Below are 23,233 nucleotides of genomic sequence, written 5' to 3' on the forward strand. Positions count from 1 at the left end.
TGTAAATACATTTGTTTATGGAGTATCCCACAGCGTGTGTTTAATAAGCTGATGTGTTCTACTAACTTTTGATACTCTTTGTTTGTCTTAACAAAACGTTCCAAACAGAACAATCAAAGCAAGACTGATCTTGCAACAAGAAAGTTGTTTGTAGCTAAAATAAATCATTTTTTAAAAGTATGGTTCTGTTGTTTTACCTGAAAATTGTAATTATACGCGATTGACAGAAAATAACACTACGACATGGTGTTAAAAGCAAACAACAACATTAAGTTTTAAGCCAGTAGTTTTAAGTAAACTAAAAAACTTAAAATCTGAGTTTCTTACACACCTAGTGGTCACACGAAACAAACAGAAGAACCAGTGTCTTGCTTCTGTAGGTAGGGATGCTTTGATTGACCACAGCGTGGTTAAATTTAAAAACAAATCAAAAACCAAAGATTTGTATCAACTGGGCTGGTTTTCCGTAACTTGTAGTTTGCCAGTTTATCAACATGAAAGCCAGTATTAGTTTTTCACCGTCAAAACATCGTTTGTGATGGCAATAACCTGTTAAGAGCAGCCGACCGGCCGTGAGACAATGGCCGCTATTGACGACAACTTAGGTCCTGATCTTGACCAGTTTTCTGGCTGCAAATGGACAGATTGGCAACAGGCAGTCGAGTCAGAAGGAATTGGTAAGTTTCAGTTGTTAATAGTCCCATTTTATTGTAAAACACAGCAAAAGGTACAAGCCCATTTATTGGTCCTATTTTATTCCGTTTAAGACCAAACTAAGAAGCAAAGTTTAACTATTGTTTGGTTTAGCTAATTGATTGAAAGGTTAGACAGAAAGTTATTAGACTTGATATGTGTTATTTACAATATTTTTTTTAAATATTTGAAGTCTTAAGGATCCTAATAAGTCTCTGGATTTTTTTAGGGGGCGAACTTAACGTTTTCTATAGAGTAAAGAATTTTGGAGGTGATAAAATTTTCGAGACTTAATATTGAGATTTTGCTAAAAAAGGCAGAATGTTTACTCAATAATCTTTTTTATTTTCACTCAATACGAAAATTTGTGTTCTTTATAAATTTGGAAATCACCATCATTTCCAATTGTAAAATACCATTCCACCTTTCTTTCTTTAATAACAAGACACTACAACTAAATTGTATGCATAAAAAAAAACATTCTATCATGACCTAATTGTTGTCACAATGTATTTTATCTTTATGACATAGTGTAAGAAGTTAAAACTATTTTAGCTTACAGTAGGTAATGATAGAATGTTTTTATTTTAGCTTAAACCATCTGGTGCCGTGAATAAAATTGATTGTTTCTGCCTGTAATGGCTAAATATTTAATTACTTATGATTAACCAATCACAAGATCCAATCCCATTTCTTGAAATGATTTCCATGAAAATTTCTGAAAACAAAACATAAAATGGTTTTGCACGGTTTTGGAAAACTCTTAACTTATGGTCGGAAAAGAAAGTTTAATATTAGCTGTGGGTAGGGCACACCATTTTGGTCTGAAAGCTTTAATAAACTGGAGTGCCGTAGTGTGGTTATACTAGTCTGTACTGGCAGTGACTTGTCACCAGTTGTACTGATGATACCTTAGGTCATAACCAGTGGTGGGATTCAATTTTTTTGTCAGCCGGTTCTATCACAAAAGTCTATTTTTCAGCTGGTTCTGTTACAAAAAGTCCATTGACAGTAACCAGTAAAGCTAACTGGTTTGCTGATCTCATAAAATTTCGTGAGACAGTTCTATAGAACCAGTGCGAACTGGCTAAATCCCACCACTGGTCATAACAGTGTGCATTGTCTGCAGCTAACTTTTTATTGTATTGACACATTGTTTTTATAAGTTGAAGATTGTTTTGCGATTTCAAAAGTTGTTTGTGGATAAATTTGAAATGAAACTGTTGCAAAAAAGACTGCCAACCTTGCATTTCTAAAATAATCAATGTTAAATTTGGTATTGATTTTAAATATATTTACCAGGCTAATTTGAAACTGGTCGTTTCAACTGTAAATATTTTTAGGTTCAATTGAAATCGAAACAGAATAAAATATAATAGGATTCATTACACTTTTGTGGAGTTTTAGGTAATATTATATTAAAGCGTTGTTTATTTTTAGGTGAAAGTAGCCAGGATAGTATTTCTTCATCTGCACGACAAGATAAAGAAGTAGCGACCCTAAAACGCGAAGGTTGGTCTATTATCTGTAGTGATGGGACGATACCAGGTTAGGAAGCAAGTACCGAGTACGAGTACCACATGTATATACCTTCGATATCGAGTACGAGTACCGAGTACTTTATTAGTTAGTTGTATATCACTAGCTAATTTATCTACCATGGTTGGGGTACAGTTGTGCACACACACATGGCGAAAAATGTAATCTCCACATGATGGCGAAAAAGATATACGTAAACTGGCGAAACTTTTTTTCCAATTTTGTGCTGTCCGAAGCAAATATTGGCATAAAGTTGCCCGTATTCTTATGGTGTAAATCAGCCTTTGGTACTCGCACATTGGTATCGAAAACTGAGGCAAAATATTTCGATACCGAGTACGAGTATCGATACCACTAAAATCGCCTCATACCATCACTAATTATCTGTCAACAATGCAAGTCATGTATTTTACTGTAAACAAACAGGTTATACATGGATTCGGTTAATCCAGATATGTGTCTAATTCGGACAAAACTTGAGGTACAAATGATTTGTAATGTGGTAAGGCTTTACCTAATTGACATCAGTTAATCCAGATCTTTGCCCAATCTGGACAATTTTTCGGACCAAACGAGTCCAGACTAGGTTTGCTGTATTGACATGAAACTTATTCTTTTATTTGTCTGTTTATAAATAACAGATCAAATGCTTTCCAAATATATTCAAGGATATAATTGTTGGATTTGCACTGAAAACTAGCATAAGTGAGCTTGTCAAATATAAATTTGGACATGTCAATACCATAGCTTGTATTGTTTAAAAGGAAAAAAAATAGCCTAAAATCATAGTTTTGGACTTGGTATTATGCTGTACTTCTGCAAATCAATATAAAACCTGTTGCAAACGTAACATTTACTTTATGTATAAAAACCCTTTTTCAAACATATTTACACAATATTTATTATGCAATCATACACCCTCTGATTTGCATGTAGAGAAGATTTTACAAATTGCAAACAGTGGTTATTCTAAACCTTTGGTATGCACACCACTAGTGGCATGCTAGAGCTTTTAAGGTGGCACACTAGCAGCTTTCTGCTATACCTAATTCAAATCAGATCATAAAATACAACTTAACTGCCCCAAGTGAATAGCCCCGATCTTGGGCAAAACTTGTGTCTTTGGCATTCTTTTGGAATTGCTAACTTTCCTGGTTTTAGAAATATGCTGTCCTGGTTAAGATGCAGAGACCTCTTGTTCGGTCCTTTACAACAGGGTTTAGGTGGTATGCAGCAAATGTTGTCAGATGGTTTGCGTTTAGCATAAGGTTGAGAACCACTATACTATTTACACAGACCAATCACTGTAAAAGTTTTTAAATATTAAATGTTTTTTTTTTTCAATAATGCTTTAATACTCATACTTATAATTTGAATATGTTTCAATGCTATTTATAAGCAATTAAAGGATATTTTGGTATCAACAGAATGAACAATGGTGCCCTTTGTTCTCACAATGTGTATGTTAACAACTATGCCCTCCCATTTCGTTAATGGCGGTTTATAATACAAATGACCAAAATTTCCCTTGTACCTAACTGCATTGTTACTAAAAGACATCCCGCATATTTTAAATTTCTTGGGTTGTAATTGATCCAGTAATTCATTATATTGTTTTGGTTTAATTAGATCTTGGGCTTTTTGGATTCTGTCCAGCCAAAGATCACTTTTACTTGGTTGTTTGCGAACATTGCCGCCTTCCTTTCAAGCCTCAAACTTTCCACTACCATATTGGTAAGTAAACTTAAAATTTACAACAAAAATCTGCTAAAAGCTCAAATACATTATGCCTGGAAGCAACAGCTTGTTTAAAGACATCTATGACTTAATATGAAATCGAAATCTTATCAAAAAAAGTGATTGTTTTTAAACAGAAGTTCTGAACTTTGTCTAAATTTATATCTAAGAGGTAGATTTTGCATGACTGTAGGGTTAAAAAGTATAAGTCTAACCCTCAAGAAAATGAATAACCCAAACTGTTCTGTAGTTTCTGCAAAACCACACTAGCAACTTCTGTTAGCATGGTCGCAAATGCTTTATGGGTTTAGTTTGCCTTACACAAAGGGGGTCGTTTTATCTTTATAAGGGTAAACGAGTCTAGTTGAAAAGAACCACTCTCCTAATGCCTTAAGCATTGCCATAAAATAGAATATTTCTAACATTCTTTGCTTTGTTTCTGCAAAACAACGTTAAAAATATCACTTGAGTAGTTTAAGCTAGCTTATTGCTAACTTTATTCTTTTGATAAAAACTATATTAGGACAACATAATTGTTTTAACTTCTGAATGAGAAATAATCTTAAAGAACCATATTTAATAAATATGCAATAAAAAAAATTAACAAAATTTGTTTTAAACCTTAGAAAAGCACCATGGTGGGAAAACCAGCAAAGTGCAGAACAAACCAAAGACCTCCATTGAAAAGAAACCATTTTCCGAACCATCTACCACCAGTATCAACCATTCTGTAGTTGCCAAACACAAATTCCCACCACCTGGAACGGAACCACTTCCCGTGGAGAAACGCCCAGACCATAAAAAGATATCAGAAGCGATCAAAAATGCTTTCGATAAAGCTTCCATGCCCAACTCGAAGTCGAAAAACCCAGTTTTTGTCGACCATAGACACTCCTCAGCTGGTTTGCATGGACATGAAACACATAGCGGTGCTGGTGTAGTGCCAATTAAAGAGCAACTCAGGACTAGGTTTTTGGATGAAATGCAGAAGCCGCTGTCGAAAAAACTGCACAAGCCAAATAGAATTTCTCAAGAGAAACTTGGTAAACCAGGTGTTGAAAGGTTGAAAAAGCCGACAGTGTTTAACAAATCGCACCACCATTCTATGAAACACACTGCACCTCATACACACCAACCACCCAACAAGGTAGCAAAGCTAAATACAGCTGTTTCAAAAGACAACAGCAATCCTGTGGATAAAGATGGCCTTCTAGCTGCAAGAATTAGCCATGACCCAGAAGTAGTGATCAAGAAGTTGCCAATTTCAGACACAGTCAAAAAAGAACCAAACTTTCCTGGTGTTTCGAAGCCCATCCCATCGTCGTCCGACCCTCTTCGACAGTACAAACATAACCATAATCCACAAATTGACATTGTTAAAACAGTCGATAGAGGGCCTGAGAAACATGGAAACAAGAATCACGACCATCCAGTGAAATCCCCTCTTACCCTCCATGTGTATCCTGTCAAATCAGAGAAGAATGTTCCGCTGAAAGGTGATTCTATGCTAAACTTATTTCAGGATTGTCTGCATGAGTTTATAGTTCTTGGGGGTCCATGACTGCACAAAAAAACTTCAAAAATTGCATTTTGATTTGCAAGTTTTTATGGGTACCCCTGAAGTAGACATGTAGTGTATTTGTCCACATTATTTTTTTCGTGTTTATCAACGGTTTGTTCTACCTGTTTGGTCAAGAAAGAGTGCTTCAAACTTGTTTAAATTTACACAAATGTTAGTTAGTTATCCAAAGTTGATCTTCCTGAAGTTTGACTTTGATTGGGCCACAGACCAACCAAATAGAAAGCTTTTTTTTAAGAATCTACTTTCATTTGTGTCACTACACTCAATTTTACAAGAATAATGGCTTGGGGAGGAATTGAGAAGGAATGTTTTTGTTTTGTTTTTTGTTCTGAACCTATTTTATAGTTGTTTTTTTCTGTCTTAAAAATTTACTGGGCCACAACATTTTTTTGCAATGAAAGTGGGCCACGAAAGAAAAAAGGTTGAGAACCACTGATCTAGGAGTTTTATACTTTGTTGGTTAGTGCATTGTATTCTGAAGAATTTTGTATTTTAAAACACTACGTTAATCAACTTATAAAGGGTATACATAAAGAAAAAACGGATAGAAACCACCACTACTTAATGTAGCAGAGCTGACATTCTAGAAATAATGAGAATACAGCAAAAAAAAATCTGCAATTTCTATGCACTATTTGTTGCTATGTGTTTTTTGTCATTGCATAATGCTTAGAGAACTAAGTCCACGCCCTTTTTCAAGTCCCCTTAAAATTATGTGTCAGAAAACGAAGATTAAAAGGGCACTTGCTGTGGTTTTTACCACACATACCACAAAACCACAAAAGTGTAAACAAACTTGACATTTGCAATGAACTTTTAATTGCTGGTCTGGGTTTAAATTCCATTTATAGGAAGGTTATTTTTGTGTTTATGTTGTGTGGCTAATTGCAATTTAACCACTAAATCTTAATAGGCTACAAAGCAAAGTTTAATAACCTATAGTTACCCTGCAAAGGTTACTAGGGTTCATCCACTTTAAAAATGTGCATCTGTTTATTGAAAACATGCGTATTTCCTGCACAAAATCTTTACAGCCTGCAAAGCAGAGTTTAAAAAAGTTATAATTAACCTGCAGAGGATACTAGGGTTCATCCACCTCAAAAATAGGCTTTTGTTAAATGAAAACATAAGTAGAAACTTTACTGAGTATGTGTATACATTAATGCAAATTGTTCTTAATATCGATTTTGCCATAAACAACACGGCCCAATCAGCCGTAAACAGGCAATAAATCAAGATATAAAATGATAAAAAAAATAGAAAAAACATAGCACACCTTTGAAATTGTGTGTCAAATACTTCATTAACATTGGGATAACTATAGTAAACTTATTTATTTGGCATATCTGGAAATTATATTACTATTAGGGATGGGCCGAGCTGAGCTAGAACCTGAGTACTCGGTACTGATTATTATCGCTGTTTTAAATGCTCAGTGCTCGGCCGAGCAGTTGCCCAAACTAACCCATGCATTAAATTTGCTTATTCATGCTTTACTAACATATAAAACTAGTGTTCGCAAGGGTATCCAAGAACAAAAATACTGCAAAAATCTCGAAAGCGTATTTCTGGGGCCCGTACAGCTTAATACATGGCTTGTGACATAAGGGACCTTAAAAAGGTATAAACCAGCATGAAATTGGGGTGTTTGTCACAATGTACAGAGCATGTTTGACTAAGCACCGAGCATTATTGTGAGATGCTCGTTGTTTGACCAAATAGAACATTTGCAATTTTGGCCCATCCCTAATTATTATGGTTGATTTGTACATTTATGAAGCGTAACAGCATTTTTATGTGTTTTTAGCACGGGAATACGACCCTAACAAACACTGTGGAGTAAGGACTGAGCCTGATAACATGCCTTGCACACGATCGCTTACCTGTAAGACACACGCACTTCGACACAAGCGAAAAGTACCTGGTAAGGATATCAATTGCATGGTAGCTACAGGCAGTGGTGGGAATTCAAATATAAAAGAATCACTTTTGTGTATTGTTTATTCTGTTAATTGCATAATGAGTTTAATGGAAAGGGTTGCTGTCAATTGTGTAATTAATTTGATTGAATAGTGACTGTAAATTCCAAAAGCCTGTCGTGTTTATACTGATTTCGGTTAATTACATATTTTGGTTAATTGCATGTGAAAGTCTAGGAATTTGGGTATGTACCATTCAGAATTGCCACTAAACACACAAAAAAGTGGATACAATTCAAGTTTAATGCCAAAATCATTCATTACACACTGCTTAATTGGCAACTTTCATATCTATTGTTGTGTCATATATATGTGACTCATTAAAATGAACAAGGCGTCATAAGTTATCCGCCCACCAATATAGTTTTGACCAATTAGTGCAACAAAAGTAACTTTACAGCAGGGGTCAGCCTTTTTTACTGTGGGGCCAATTACAATTGTCAAAATTAGATCGCGGGCCGCACCTGTGTATAACACAAGGTGATTTTACTTCGTTGCTTACCAAACATGCTTAAATATAAGTATAATTCGCATTTGACTCTAGCCACATCTTGCCAGGTCGCAGAAAACTAGCATCAGGCGCATTAATCTGCTTGAAAAAATATATATAATAGTTCATCTCGTTTGCCGGTACATTTGAAATCTAAGCGTCTCTGCGGGCCGCACAACCTTTAATGAAGGGCCGCATTTGGCCCGCGGGCCGCAGGTTGCCCACCCCTGCTTTAGAGCATGTAAAATAGCCTGAATTAAAATCCACATGTACATATATCAGATCTTGAATTTTTTTATCCCGTATATATAAATACACTTTGCATATCAATAGCACCATGTCAGTAGGTTTTTTTGTTTGGTTTTTGCTCCAAAACTCACATCAAACATTTCAAATTAGCTGATGTTAACCTATTTTTGTCATTTCAGGTCGCAGAAAAAACTATGACGAATTGGTGAATGAACAAGCCAAAATTAAACAGAAATTAAAGGAGCAAGCAGCATTAGCCAAACTACAGTCTTCCGCTACAAGCACTCCTAAAGGTGTGGTGTCATTAAGGAATTCAATTTTTGATAAATATGTGTTAAAAGTGCAACATTCTACTAAGAAATATAAAGAGTTTCATTTATTATTCCTATTAAGTGTAACAAATTATTAAATTTACCGGAACTGATGGGTTTTTTTGATTACCCCAACTTCAAGCAAAAATATGTTGGACATTTGATGTGCACTTTTCTGCGGAATGAATTAGGCCAAAATTTGTTTATGAGTGCAAATGACAAATGTTATTGTATAATTGGTAAAAAAATACTGTGTAATAAGTTTTAGCCTACCTATTGTATTGGATTTTAGACTTGGTTTGCATTAGGGTTAACACTGCCCAAACCAGCAAGAGGTAGTAAACTTTTTTGTAACTTTTATTTTTTAGTCGTTTTGCAGTCCTAATTCATTGAAATTTAATTGTAAAAAAATTTGTAGTCCAGCAGGGTTCCTGCGGCAATGGAAAACCTGGAAAGGTTATAGAATTTAAATTTGTATTTTTAAGGCCTGGAAAATTTTTGAAAAAGCCAACTTTTGCAAAAGTCCTTGAAAAAGTATGGAATTTGGCACCTGTTTTACCCTGAAAATGCCAGTTAGAATTTCAAATTGCGTAATGTTTGTATATTCGTTGCAAGTATGGTAAATTGGTTGCATATACCAAAGCCTCTTTTCTAGTTTTGCTATGGGAATTGCTTGATTTTTTCGATTAAGGGTATGGAAATTTGGATTTTTTCTTGAAAAGTTTTGGAAAAGTCATGGAATTTATAAACGAGAATTGTGCGGGAACCCTGTCCTGGCTAAGTTTAAATGCTACTTGAAATAACAACAAATACAAAATGTTTAGCAGATTCAAGGTCAGTTGACCGGTCGCATCACAGTCTCCCCAGAAAGCCGTTCGTCATTGCGAAGCCTCACAAAACCGAAACAGATTCTATACGGAGTCAGAATCAAGCGTCTATGCATGAAGTTAAAACTCCACCACCTCCGCCTGTGCAACCGCCCCAGAAAAACAAAAATGCCGTACATTTATTTCCTCGGTAAGTTAAAAAAAGATTCATCTGTTTACATTTAAATTCTGTTTTATTGCAGTGAATCCTGAACGGTAGCATGCCAGTAGTAAAAAAAAGAACGTTTTGACCTGTATAAACTCATTAGGGCAGCTTGAAATGTGCCATTGAATGTATAGGCTATTGTAGCCAGGCTATAGCACTCCAGTTTGTTGACTAATAAGCTAAAAGCCATGCCTTGCCTTGCCTTACCAAACTTATTTTTTATTCGACTGGATAGCCGCACAAACTTACCCGTCAAAGTTTCTTCATACTACTTGTGTAGTCCAGTCAGATTTACTACTAACCCAAAGCAGACCTGTTTTCCTGGTCACTTAAGTTTAGTCAATGTTAACAAAAGCAAGTTTCTGCTTAAAGTATAGTACAGGTCCATTGAAGGTGCGATACCGAAATCAAGCCCGTTTGTTAAGCATTCCCACATAAGGCACAGGTTAGAAAATCTGGCCTGCGGTGGGATTCGAACCCACGGCAGGAGTCTTTCCGGGACTCGCGCTCTACCAACTGAGCTACACAGGCTCAGTGGTGAACCAGCTGGAACTCTAATAACAAGCACCATTGCCTGCCTTGTATGCTGAGCATGTCAGCTTTGGAACTTCAATAACTAGTTCAAAATTTTAACTTAGGTACCATGGCTACCAGGTTTCTCCTAATTCAGAAACATTTTATGTAGGGATGCAACTGCAACGTGGCCAAGACAGTTTTGCAATCTGTAAGTCAATTAGATTGCTTGGTTGTTTGTAGGGCAGTCCTTGTTTGTTGTTTAATTCCTGTTCATACTGTTAAATACTGACAAGTTGAAAAGTTTTGGATTCAGTTTAATTCCTGTTCATACTGTTAAATACTGACCAAGTTGAAAAGTTTTGGATTCAGTTTAATTCCTGTTCATACTGTTAAATACTGACCAAGTTGAAAAGTTTTGGATTCAGTGATATAAACCATTGATTTTTCACAGTGCAACTGCTCCTCGGCATATTGACTGTTGGAAAGATGCACCCAATGAACATGAATGGGAAAATGTGGTTGACGCCAACCAACATTACATTTCCCACCACCCTAACCCTTTGGCTGTAAGTAGCATTAATCTAAATTGTTTTGTTTTTTATGTAAAAATCCAAAAGTACAGATGTGTCTGAGATTAAAAATTCTGATAACTGCAATGTTCAATTTATTGCGTATTGAGTCCTAAACTATAGCTTATCGTTGCTTTGGAAAGTATTCCGGTTAAATTAAGGAAAAAAGGTTTCAGTTTCTCTAAGAGTTTGAACTAGGGATGGACTAAGCCGAGTCAGAACCCGAATACTCGGTACAGAGCACCGCTGTTTTAAAGCTCAGTGCTCGGCCGAGTAGTTGCACAAACTGACCTGAGCATTAAATTTGCATATTCATGCCCTGCTAATATGTGCAACTAGTGTTCAAAAGGGTATCCAAGAACTAAATGACTGTTTTTTTAAAATACGTTAGATCGTGGAAAAATGCATACTTCTGGGGCCTGTACAATTCAATACACTGCTGTGACATAAGGGACCTTGGAAAGGTACAAAACTAACACGTCACTATGCACCGAGCGTGTTTGGGCACCAAGCATTACCATAAGATGCTCGGTGCTCGACCAAACAGAACATTTGCAGTTTGACCAGCTAGGCTTCACTGTTTGCCTTTTTAAATACACTCATGGTTAAAACAGAATTAGCCAGTTACAGCTTGGGAAATATATATTGCACCTAATTGGCATCCTCAGTTTCTTATTCAAATAGAATCAGTGTTCAATAAAATTACTCTTAACGAGAAATAATAGTACGCCAGGCCTTTTAAAGGTGTTGTACCGAATCAGCTGGTCTCCCAAGCATTCCAATATGGCAAGGCCAAGGCTACAAAAATTAACCCTGCGGTGGGATTCGAACCCACGACAGGAGTCTTTCCGGGACTCACGCTCTACCAAATGAGCTACACAGGCTCAGTGGAGAATCCGCCCAAACCTGAATCACAAGCACCATTGCCTGCCTTGTATGCTGCGCATGTCAACTTCCTAGTAGGGGATCGCCAGTAGGGATGGGCCGAGCCGAGCCGAGCCAGAACCCGAGTACTCGGTACGGAGCATCGCCGTTTTTAATGCTCGGTGCTCGGCCGAGCAGTTGCACAAACTGACCCGAGCGTTAAATTTGCATATTCATGCCCTGCTAACATACGTAACTTGTGTTCTAAAGGGTGTCTATGAACAAAAACGAATGCTTTTTCAAATGCACTAGATGGTGGAAAAACGCGTATTTTATGGGCATGTACAGCTTAACAAAACACCGCCGGTGACGTAAGAGGCCTTGTAGAGCTAAAACGTAGAAAGGGGATTTTTTGTGACGTCATAATGCACCGAGCGTGCTCGGCCGAGCACCGAGCATTAAGGTGAGATGCTCAGTGCTCGACCAAACAGAACATTTGCAGTTTTGGCACATCCCTAATCTCCAGTTCGACTGTATCAGTGTGTTTCATATGTTTCATCTTGGCTCTTTACGAGACTTGTTTTTAGAAACTAAAAACACTTTTTGTGTAGGTCAACTCGTTTAATGGCTGGTTGATAGACAACAGACTAACGACATTCAGTCGTAACACACACCACCCATGGCGGACGATAACAAATACTTTAAAAGATCGGTCATCAGCGAAATCAGCAAGGACTACTGAGCCTCGTACTGCTCTTAACTTCAATCCAATCCCGTCTACGTCGATTCAAGAAAGCTTGAAACGGAATTCAGATCACCAAATGGTGTGCTCATGTGCCGATGACATTTCTAGCCTTTCTGAAACCTACTATGCAATGACCCCGTCTCCGGCATGTACAAAACGTCACCAGCGCCAAAGCCATAACTTCTTGCTGAAGTCAAGTAGCATTGACAACAGTGCACTCTCGCAGGAAATAACTTCCAACGACAAATTCGCTGCAAGAAAACAAAGCAGGAATAAAAGGAATACCGTGGATTATATATCGTCATCAAAATCTCCCAAACACTTGTCGCAAGTAGCAAAAGACGGCACAACTTTAAAAACTGGCGGTGCTTGGTCACACGATGGCGCATTGAATATTACCACTAGTGCCAACCATATTACCTCGGCAAGCAACGTAATGGATTTAAGTGCTCTTCTTTCACAAGGTTCCGATCAATTCGCTGCATCGTGCGCGTCCGCAAATGAATCCGTGCCCATACCTGATTCAGTTTTTAAAATACCGAACGATGTCAATGCACTGTTGACCTCAGGTATTGTAGGGGAAAATGCTTCAGGGTTAAATACAACTCCTCGGAAAAGGAATTTATCCGGAAAATCGAGAAGGAATTCATTGCTGGTATGTCCATTTATATTTTCATTGTGGCATTTGTGCTTTGACTGTTTGTTTTATTGTTTATTTATTTTCAAGTGACAACACAAAGATAAATTAAAAAAAAATGTAATACAAGACATTTCTGGGCAACTAATATTAAATTACAAGCTAAAATTAACGTTTACTTCAATTTCTTGTGTGTCTGGGCACATATATAACCTCATTTTCCGAAAACATTCTTTTTTAGGTGCAACAGTCCTTCAGACCAAAAATACAAGCCTGAATTTTCTGAAATTTTAAACAGTTGTTTGTGGGGCGTTTCTTGTTTCTTTATTAAATTCTGGATATATGTATTACAAGGACAGTGTGTCAAACCGTTAAATATTGACCATGTTAAAAAGTTTCGGAATCAATCATAAAAACCACATTTATTTTTCACTTGTGTGTCTGGACACACCCATAGCCTCCTTGTTAACTGATAACCACCGTGAGGGCCAAGAGCCGGTGGAATAGTGGGACAAATGTGACCAAGTGTAAAGTTATGCCTAAATCAAGTTCGTTTTAGCACTTAAGAAACTTAAGGCCTAACCCAGGGGTGTACACAACAGCTTGTAAGTCACAGCACAGCCCGTGATAGCTACTTACGCGCTCTGGGCTGACTTTACAAGTAGTCTATTGTTTTATACTTTTCACTGTAAACAGTTGTTATTTGCACTGTGTCATTGGTATTATGAATATTGTATTACAAGGTTAAGTTTATGTAAAGCACCCTATAAAAACTTGGTTTAAAAGTTTTAGTAATTTTGCCTTCACTGACCCCTACAACCGACCCACGGACCCTTGAGAGGGGACGCGAACCACAGGTTAATAACCACTGCAATGAATGAATTTTTCATCAAAATATATCTGCTTATTTGACTGGCCCTTAACATCATTATAGGTGTAAATTGTGGCCCATTGCGATAAACTGTTGCACGCTCCTGGCCTAAGCCAGCCGAAAAGCATGGTCTGGCTTGCATCATGGGGCTGGGCGACACACAAGCTCCCTAAGTTAACTAAAGACCACTGTGAGCTGCATAAAATGTGCATACTGTGGCCCATAGGCGCCGAACACGGGTATGCCGGGTATGCGTGGCATACCTGGACGAAAAACTCGGGTATGCCGCATACCCGAGAATCGGACCAACGTTAGTCATGCGTTGTTGCTTTGTAAAATTATTTCGACTAATACGTAATATACGCAAATGATTTCAATCGAGGTTATTGTCTCACAACCATTAAATTGTTCGCATTCATTACAGTTGCGAAACGTATTCGAGAAGCATTGGAATTTAAACATTAAAAAGTGGTAAATAGCACAACAAAGGTATTGGCGCTGTCCTATGGTAGAAACACCGCTGCCCCGGGTATTTTGTCAACAACCACGTGATAAAAAAGTTTACCGTTTGTGAAATAAATGATAAAAATACAGCCCAACCTTTGTTGTAACTGCCTACACCACAAGAACAACGACTGGCTAGTTTCAACCGAAAAACAAAAACAATTAACTCCCAATGTTACGTCACAAACGTAAGGTTGGTACTTAGCCTACAAAAACTAACGTTGTCGAAAGTTTCAGGCAGGTCAGAACATCGTTGAAACAAAGTACACTGAACTTTAAAATTAATTATGCGTCACATACAACTCACTGCGTTAAATATGCGACACGTTGTAAACGAAACAAGCGACGTTAAAACGAACAAAAATGATTATTGTGATTGCTAGGCCAGAAGTGTGTGCGCTTTGTTACGTGAAAACTAAGCATTTTTGTTATAGTTATTACAGAGAAGATAAATGTTAAACATTAAAGTAATTTGCGACGCACGGCAAAGTATGTTAGGTGACAGTCGAACTAAATCTTTTCTATCTTTATTGTTTTGCCTTCCCGTAATTTCGGCAAATAAGCTTAGGTCGTTAAATTGCAACAGTAGCAAAAGGGCCTGGCGGTGGAATTACGTTGTGTAAAGCTTATATACTGCAACTTTAATGCATTCTTACCATATGCATCCGCAGAAAATATATTTGGCATTATATGACGTCATTTTGTGACGTCATATAATACGGCATACCCGGAAAAAATTCAATGTCGGCGCCTATGCTGTGGCCAAACACCTGTTACACAGATGGTTTTGTTGTTCACTAAGAATGTGAACAAGTGTGAAGATTAATAGCTACATGGTTTAAAATTGTGAAACATACAGACATATGTAGACGGTGCTGATTTTTGTATTTTTTTGTTTTCCCTTTAGAAATCAGGCAACTCTACAAAGCATGAAGCCTCTCCTTTGAATGGATTGTCGTCAAGTGCTGTATCGTCACACAAGAGCTGGTCGCATGGTGGGGCGATTATGGGCAGTATTGGGGCAGTTATGCAACAAAATACGACAGCAAACAACAATAGCACTGATACTGCAAATCTGGACACCAACATATTCACACAAGGTAAAAAAAATCTGTGTAAACATGGCTCAAAGCTGTAGATGATATAAAAATAGTAATTTTTTTAAAACACCTGTGTATAGCCCACTTCGGTTATGTGCAATTTGGTTGTGGTATTTTTTATGCATACCTAGTTCTCTTATTAGTTACGAAAACCGACCTATTCTATTGTTTTTTGACCTTTGTAAATTTTGTGATTAAACTTTTGATGATGTATTTGTTTGTTTGTTGTTATTTTTTTTGGTAGAAAACTACTATTTCTGTATGGAACATTCTAAATGCAATCAAAATCAACTAGTTGTCAATCAAATATTTTCTGCATACCAATTGCGCTGTATTTTTCTGCTGAGACTTTAAACCAGTGGTTCCCAACCTTTATCAAAGAATTCCTCACTTACCAATTCAAAAATTATTCTTTCCTCCCCGATAGACTACATGGTAGATGCTAAACCATACAAAGTCCATTAATTTCTCAGGTTATATTCCCAGATCTAAAGTGTCTATTTACAAAAGTGTATGAGTAAATTCCTCCCCTCAAGATTTCAAATTCCTTCTTGTTTGGGAACAACTCAGTGGTGGGATTCATTTTTTTTGTCAGCCGCTTCTCACACAAAAGTCATATTTTTCAGCCAGTTCTGTTACAAAAAGTCCATTGACAGTAACCAGTAATGCTAACCGGTTCGCTGATCTCATAAAATTTCGTGAGACGGTCTTATAGAACCAGTGCGAACCGGCTGAATCCCACCACTGGAACCACTGTCTTAAATAAACGAAAATCTGTAACTTTGTCTTATTTTATAGGCCCTGGAAAGCCAATTGAGCAAGGGTCATACAATTCCAACAACAACTCGACCAACTTTGAACAAAACCAAACGAACAGCTTTGAAATGTTGCTTACAACTTCAACAAATGACGATACAAAAGCTCCATCCCATTCTGTAGATCAATTACCCCACGATCTCTTACAATGCAACCCTGACATTGTCGGAACCGACGGACAGACTTTTGAATTACCTCCCGATGTATTACGAATGACGCAACAAAATGAACAGTTATTTTTTTCTAACGAGCCCACCTCGAACGTTGCAGGGCTCTGGAAATCGTGACGAAGGTTATCTCAAATTGGCACTTTTTGTTGTTTGTTGACAAGGTCACCAAGCCGTTAGTGTTTTCTATCAAATGTTACATTGCTTGTTTTGTCAGTGAAAGAACTGACTTTTTACTGTGTGTCTGCTAGCAAGATTATATTCTACTGAGAATTATAGTAGGTTAACAGTATGGCAAATTAATTCAGATAAATTATATATATTTGTTAGAAAATAACCTAGTTGCAACTCAATGGTATGTTCTGTTCATTTAAAGAAAATGCATTTTTTTTTTTTTTGAGCAGTCCTACGATATATTAGATTTGTTTCAACATTGGCACAGGAGCAAATAATTATTTTTTTATGCCAGTTGTATGAAAATTATCCAGTGATGTTTTTGTTTTAGCATTCGTATTTTTTGACTCTCGCTAAGAGTGTTTCACCAATGAGTTGTTTGTTTGCAGCATACGCAACTCTGTTGTCCCTGTTTATGGGTTAACAAGGAACCAACGGTCATGTTATTGTTATCAAAAGAAGATTAAGAAATTTTCAGCAATTTTTTAAATACAGTAAACCTCCGTTAATCCGGACCCAATTGAACCAAAAAATTATCCGGATTGGGCAAATTTTGGATTAATTGATGTCGATTAGTTTAAGCCTTACCACATTACAAATCATTTGTACCTCAAGTTGTGTCTGAGTTAAGCAAGATCAGGATTAACTGAATACGGTTTAACCTAGGTTTACTGTACAAATCTGTGGCATTACAGTACTGATTAAAAACATTTTCTGACAAAATAATATTGATGTTGGCCTCCTAAGAACTATTTTTCAGCTGTATGGTATAATTGTGAATGGCAATTTGGTGTGTGCCTTTCTATAGTGGATGCCACTGTGAAAAAATGAGCCCAAAAGTCGATTAAACAATTATTTTCACAGAAAAGATTATGCTAAACGAAATATACATGAATTTGAGCTAGAAAAAGTTTTAAAATATGCTTTTGCACTTTCGTATAGTTATAGAAAACTGTTCTATTCTTATTGGTGGTTATTCTGCAAATGGTAACATACCAGTTCATACGTAAAACAAGTTTTTTTGGAGTTAAAAAATGTGGATTTTTATGTTGCATGTCCAAAAACCTGTCTCCAAAAGTCCTTGTTGCTAAATGCACTTTTCGTTCTTACCCAGTCAGTCTGGTGTAGTTTAATAGCACACAATACTGTTGTTTCATGCTAATAATGCTACACTTTATGTAACAAAGATATCACATCAAGTGAATAAATTAAATACAATACATTTTTCACTTAAGCAATTTGAACTCTTTTGTCATCGTTAGCTGGTCATTTATTTTTTGTCTTACTTTGTTTTGGTTTCAAATATTCTATTAATTTTCTCAACCTAAATAAGATTCACACAACTAAATGCAGTACTATAATAGTCATTAGAAAAAACATTAATTTTGTTTGACTAAAATATTGGCATTTTTTCAATGCCCTAATACGGCATGTGCAACCTTTGTCACCAAATACAATTACCATGATTAGATCGCGGGCTTCACTAGTTCAAACCCTGCCTTGTTTAACAACCATTTTAAGTGTTGGAAAAGACATAGGCGTCAAATATGTTACCTGTGCACCTAATCCTAATGAATTGTGTCATATCACAGCAAGGGTTGTAGAGTCCAAGATATAAAGGTCAGACTCTGCTACGCTGTACACAGTGAGATTTTTTCCTGGTGTCTAGGCCCAGCAATTTTGAAATTGTACTGCCTCTTGTGAACAAGTGCAACTCTTGCATGTAGTAGTTTCATTTTCTTGTCCTGCGATTATATTTCCTGTGTTGAGTTTCTTCGTGGCCCATGTGAATACAACCTTGAAGCCGCATTGGCGAAAAACATTTTTACTCTTTTTTTTCTTCCACCTTCTCATGCTGTTGCTACCGTACAACTTTTTTTTCCTTTTTGTATCGTGTGTATGACAAAGTTGTGTAAATAAACTTAATTTATACAACAAACTGACATGTGTGACATTAAATCAGGGTCCTTCATTAAAGCTTGTGCGGCCCGCAGAGATGCTTGGATTTCAAAAGTACTGGCAAACGAGTCCAATTATTACATATTTTTGAGCTGATTAATGCGCCTGATGCTAGTTTTCTGCGATCTGGCAAAATGTGGCTAGAATCAAATACGAATTATACTTGTAGTTAAGCATATTTGGTAAGAAACAAAGCAAAATCACTTTGTGTGATGCACATGTGCGGCCCTCGATCCAATTTTGACATGTATAATTGGCCCTACAGTAACAAAGGTTGCCCACCCCTGCATTAAATAGTCGCTAAGATGGTTGCAATCGCTTTGTGTTCATACAGTTGTCGGTTCTAATCCTATCTTGGTCGCTTGTGTTTCCTTGAGCAACAACTTAAGTGGCATTGCTCCAACCCATTGGTTCCCGATAGGTTAATATAATTGAAGTCACCAACTGCCTAAGTCGAGACAATCAAGCAAAAAATTGTTCAATTGACTTGCAATAAAACAGGCAGCTCGACGGCGGACTCATTGTGAGCATAGCACATTCAGGCGTTGCCCGCCTACCAAGGATAAAAATGAAACAAACTATATCAACAAATAATGCAGGGTTATAAAACATTTGCATATGACTTGTTGCTCCTTAGAAAACCTTATATTAACGCAGGACTCATGAATAAGATACAAGGCAGCCATTATCTATGTTGCATACTGATTCAACCGTACGTTTTATTCATAAACTATCTGTACAAATAAGTGAACAGAGCTTTACTTTAATCCCCAGAAAGTAATTTGTTGATATTGAGGTGGTATACTTACACCATACATAAATATCTGCATTATTCTAATTTTTTTTAACAATATTATTATAGTTTACCAAAAAATTTTTGCTGTTGATGCTTTAAGGACATACAAAGCAATATACTTTATTGTAAAGCATCATAAAAATTGCAACATCCCAAATGGACATGGCCCAAAAGCTGGTGCAATTGTGGTATAAATGAGGCCAAGTACGAAGTCCAAATCAAGTTCTTTAATTCACACTCAAGGCCTAATGCATCCCAAAAAGCCCAGTCCGGCTTACAACGCGGGTTTAGACATGCACAAAAGCTCCCTGAGTTAACTAAGGAAGACTGTAGGCAGCATTGGATGTGTATAATGTGGCCACACACCAGGTATATAGATGCTACCTTGGTTTTATTGTTCACTAAGAATATAGATATGAAAAGCAACAAGCTTGATCAAGTCATACTTGGAATATAGCATGTCATTTTATGTCCATTTGGGCCACTGCATTCCACATAACTGTAACAAACTAATCTCTGCATTGTATCCTTAGCGAAAGTAACAAGTGCCTATTGCACTGTTTATCTGCCTGTTTTACGTGAAACAACTTGTAATTTTGCTAGCCTCAGTTTAAAATTAAGCAACACTGCATTCAAAACGATTTGCATGTTCACACACACATGCACCGCACGTCACAGTGAAACGTAACTTGATCAATTTAAACAAACACGACAACGTCTAGGTTTTACACAAATAGGTGGCATCATTAAACTGCAAAAACATACAAGTCCAGTTCTAAATTTGAAAAAGTTGACTATTTCCTATCACAACAAATGTACGTTGGCCCTTCAGTTATAATTTGGCAAACTTTATAATCTATGCCGGGATAATGGTTACTGTAGCCAAAAAAATTAAATAGTTACATAAATACTTGTGCGTTCTTTTTCAAATAATTTTTTTAGACCTCACAGTACAATCACATCCAACATCTAAAACTAAACATTCTCTCTATTTCAAAAGTTTTTTTTTGCGTTTGTCACCAAGGTAAGAGAATTGACCACATCCAGTCCAGTGTGCATTTGATGCATTTCATCCTTCATAGATGATTATAGGAAAATTGACATTCAAACGAGGGATGTCCAACTTAATTTCACCCTGCAATGTGCAATTTGTTGAGTATACATTTTTAACCCCTAATCCAGTGGTTCCCAACTGGGGAAGAATTCCTCTCAATAGGCAATTTAAAATTTGAGGGGAGAGATTTACTTAAATTTGTACTTGTGGTTTGTATATAGACACTTAAGCTCTGGGAATGTTACCTAAAAATATTAATAAAATATCCAATTTTTAATGATCTTTGTATGGTTTAGTGTCTACTATGTAGTCTGTCGGGGAGGAATGAAAATGTTATAAATTGTTAACGGAAGAATTCCTCGAAAAAGATTGGGAACCACTGCCCTAAACTATCATGTTTTATGCCAAACATTGCCCAAATACAAAGAAATAAGCACATAAGATCAAATAATGCCTTCTAAGTAATTAACTATTGTGTAAAATTCACATTTTAAAAAGCCTACCTGTTTTCGTAATCCTTTTGTGATCCGCTTTAACTTGACTTTGCCGCTTGCATTTCTGTCAGGAGTTTCCTTGTAAAACTCATGAGCCAAGTGGCCATCCTCGTCAAAATATTGAGAACTAAAAAATGCAAATGGTTGTCAAAAACAGCCGAAGTTTTTAATAAATGAAAACAAGTACCTAGAACGAGTTAAAACGAATGGTGTACCACGAAAACTAGCCACAGAATTGCAGGTTTCAATGTTTTCTGGTGTTTGTCCTGTTATATAATCCATACTTTTCTTCGCCATTCGACCCATATGACCGCCCATGGTTATTTTTCACAGTAATCCAATTTTGACTCAAATTAAAAACACCTAAAAAAGAAACAAAAAGTCTATTTTGTCATTTGACAAAAAATTTAGACCAGTCAGATTGTAGAATTATAAACACATTTTCATGGAAACAAACTGCTAAGAAACAATTAAATTTGAATTAGTTCTAAGCAAAGAAAAAGCAAAACAAACAAAAAACAAACAAAAAACAAAAACAAAAACAAAATGGAAGCTTCTTTGTATCAATTAAATTAAACAAAACATCGGTGTCGCTAAAGAGCTGACAATTACAAGGGAGTTTCCCATGAGTGTTGAATGAACTACAAAAATCGTAAAATTATTGGTAATTTTTTGGGTTTAAATTAGAATTTTAGCGTTGAAATAGCATTAAACAAAACGCTTTATCTGCAAATATAGTGATGACATGAAATTGTTACGTTTGGTTATTTTGGTCTGTCTTTTAGGCTAAGTACAGAATTTCTGAAATTCGATAGTGTTGTATTCATTGTAAAAACTCAGAAGACCAAAATTACATAATTTAGGTTTGGTTAACTGTAAAAAATTGACAAAGATCGATTCAAATCAACAGAATTTCAAAAAGTTTGCTATCTTAGAGGCTAAATAATACTTTTTTACACTGTATATGAAGTAAGAGTAGGCAATAAAAAAGCTAAATTAACAAAACATAGTTTAGCATGAGCAATTATACCTTGAACTAATTATCCTTATTTCCAAAAAGTAGCTAAATCAATTTAAATAAGGTTAGCATACGTCGCATTTTCAATCAACGTGTTGGGCGCAAGAGGCGTGCTCACGGCGGGGTTACCTTAGGTCAAATGACGTCATTCAGGCTGTACGGTGTACGCACTTCGGTTAAAGCGGGACAAGACGAACTGCGTTGCTCGCGGTATAAATGCTGCGCTAAGAGGAAAGGTGACATTTGGATCTGAGCGGCTATAAAGCTGCGACGCTCAAATGCCCCTTGTAACAGTTTTTTATGTATTTATTTAGTTTTGGTTGATAGTCAAACATGTGTAGCTGTAGTACAATAGCAATCTTTTTTGTTGTTATTTATTTTGTCTCAAATTTACCGTGATATTAAAATAGTTGATGTTGTTGTAGCAATGTAGAAAGAAAAAAAATGATGTATGGCTTGTCTAAGTTTGTAGACACGGTATGTTGTTTCAGTTAGATAGAAATTTATACAACCTATATTTATCCAGTTTATGATAGAGAGACTCTGTCAGTAATACTTTTTGAGACGTAATTATAATTTTGATGAAGGGTCTGCCGCAATATAACACTGAGGTTACTGTGAGGAAGTACGCCTTACAGAGAAGCACTCAAGAATGACAATGGGCCAAAAGTAAAAAAAGCACGAGTACCTCAAGCAAAATAAAGGCTTTTGTGCGTTTCTAGACCATTTGGCTTCAACGAACCGTTCTGTTAACGATTAACCTTTATCTTTAGTTTCACACTTTTACAGTATATACCCCTTTTTGTGCCGGCAAGGTTGCGCAAAAATAGGGCCAATTTTTAGAGAGAAAAAACACGTTTTAAATTACATTGTTTTGTTTTTTTCGAGAAACAGAATAGTGCTTTGGCATTGGAGTATGAGTTTTCGTTTAATTTGTCTTGTTAGACAGTGTATGGTTTAGAAACAGTAGACACTTGCTTGAAATGTAGTTTAGTAAAAACAAGTTGTCAGAAAGCATGATATATTGAACATATTAATGCTGACGTTTAAACTTCGGCTGTTGAGCACTGACGGTTGCAACCGCAATTAAAATACATCCGCTTACTAAATAAATAAAATGTATTCATTACATTAGCTCGCAGGCAGGTCTCTATTAAGTGTATCAAATAAAAACGCTTATAGTAAGAGTGTAGTAGCAGCGCGTTTACCAGATGTCCAACAATTGTGCCCTCAACTTTGTCGCGCTTTTTAACGTCTTTAATTTGCACAGCAATTTCCGGCTTGGTGAATATTTTAGCGCAATTGTGCTAGTACGATTTGCTTCACTTGGCAAAATA

The 23,233-nt window shown here is 36.4% G+C and overlaps 2 protein-coding genes and 1 non-coding gene across 4 annotated transcripts; 1 reads left to right on the top strand and 2 right to left on the bottom strand.

Moving 5' to 3' along the window:
* The first annotated feature begins 353 nt into the window (after positions 1 to 353).
* On the top strand, positions 354 to 18,514 carry LOC145223788 (uncharacterized). Of its 2 annotated transcripts, none has more exons than XM_080090176.1 (11): positions 354 to 677; positions 2,134 to 2,205; positions 3,862 to 3,966; positions 4,596 to 5,465; positions 7,359 to 7,475; positions 8,449 to 8,562; positions 9,405 to 9,597; positions 10,580 to 10,694; positions 12,173 to 12,961; positions 15,226 to 15,418; positions 16,217 to 18,514. In XM_080090176.1, the coding sequence occupies exons 1-11, from the start codon at positions 581 to 583 to the stop codon at positions 16,519 to 16,521; spliced, it is 2,970 nt and encodes a 989-aa protein (XP_079946302.1). In that variant the 5' UTR covers positions 354 to 580; the 3' UTR covers positions 16,522 to 18,514. The 2 variants fall into 2 exon arrangements, with proteins under 2 accessions (XP_079946302.1, XP_079946303.1); XM_080090177.1 differs by having other exon boundaries at positions 9,408 to 9,597.
* Trnas-gga (transfer RNA serine (anticodon GGA)) lies at positions 10,070 to 10,143 on the bottom strand. Its single transcript has one exon. It is a non-coding gene; the product is annotated as a tRNA-Ser (tRNA).
* Positions 18,515 to 19,957: 1,443 nt separating the features above from the next.
* LOC145223867 (tumor suppressor candidate 2-like) lies at positions 19,958 to 21,266 on the bottom strand. Its single transcript, XM_080090268.1, has 3 exons — positions 21,066 to 21,266; positions 20,888 to 21,005; positions 19,958 to 20,465 (listed from the first exon to the last, which is right to left on the bottom strand). Exons 1-3 carry the CDS (start codon positions 21,194 to 21,196, stop codon positions 20,400 to 20,402), a joined length of 315 nt encoding a protein of 104 aa, XP_079946394.1. The 5' UTR covers positions 21,197 to 21,266; the 3' UTR covers positions 19,958 to 20,399.
* Positions 21,267 to 23,233: the final 1,967 nt, after the last annotated feature.

The sequence above is a fragment of the Phallusia mammillata genome, chromosome 4 (genome assembly GCF_965637545.1).
Source record: "Phallusia mammillata chromosome 4, kaPhaMamm4.hap1.1, whole genome shotgun sequence".
Classification (NCBI taxonomy): Eukaryota; Metazoa; Chordata; class Ascidiacea; order Phlebobranchia; family Ascidiidae; genus Phallusia; species Phallusia mammillata.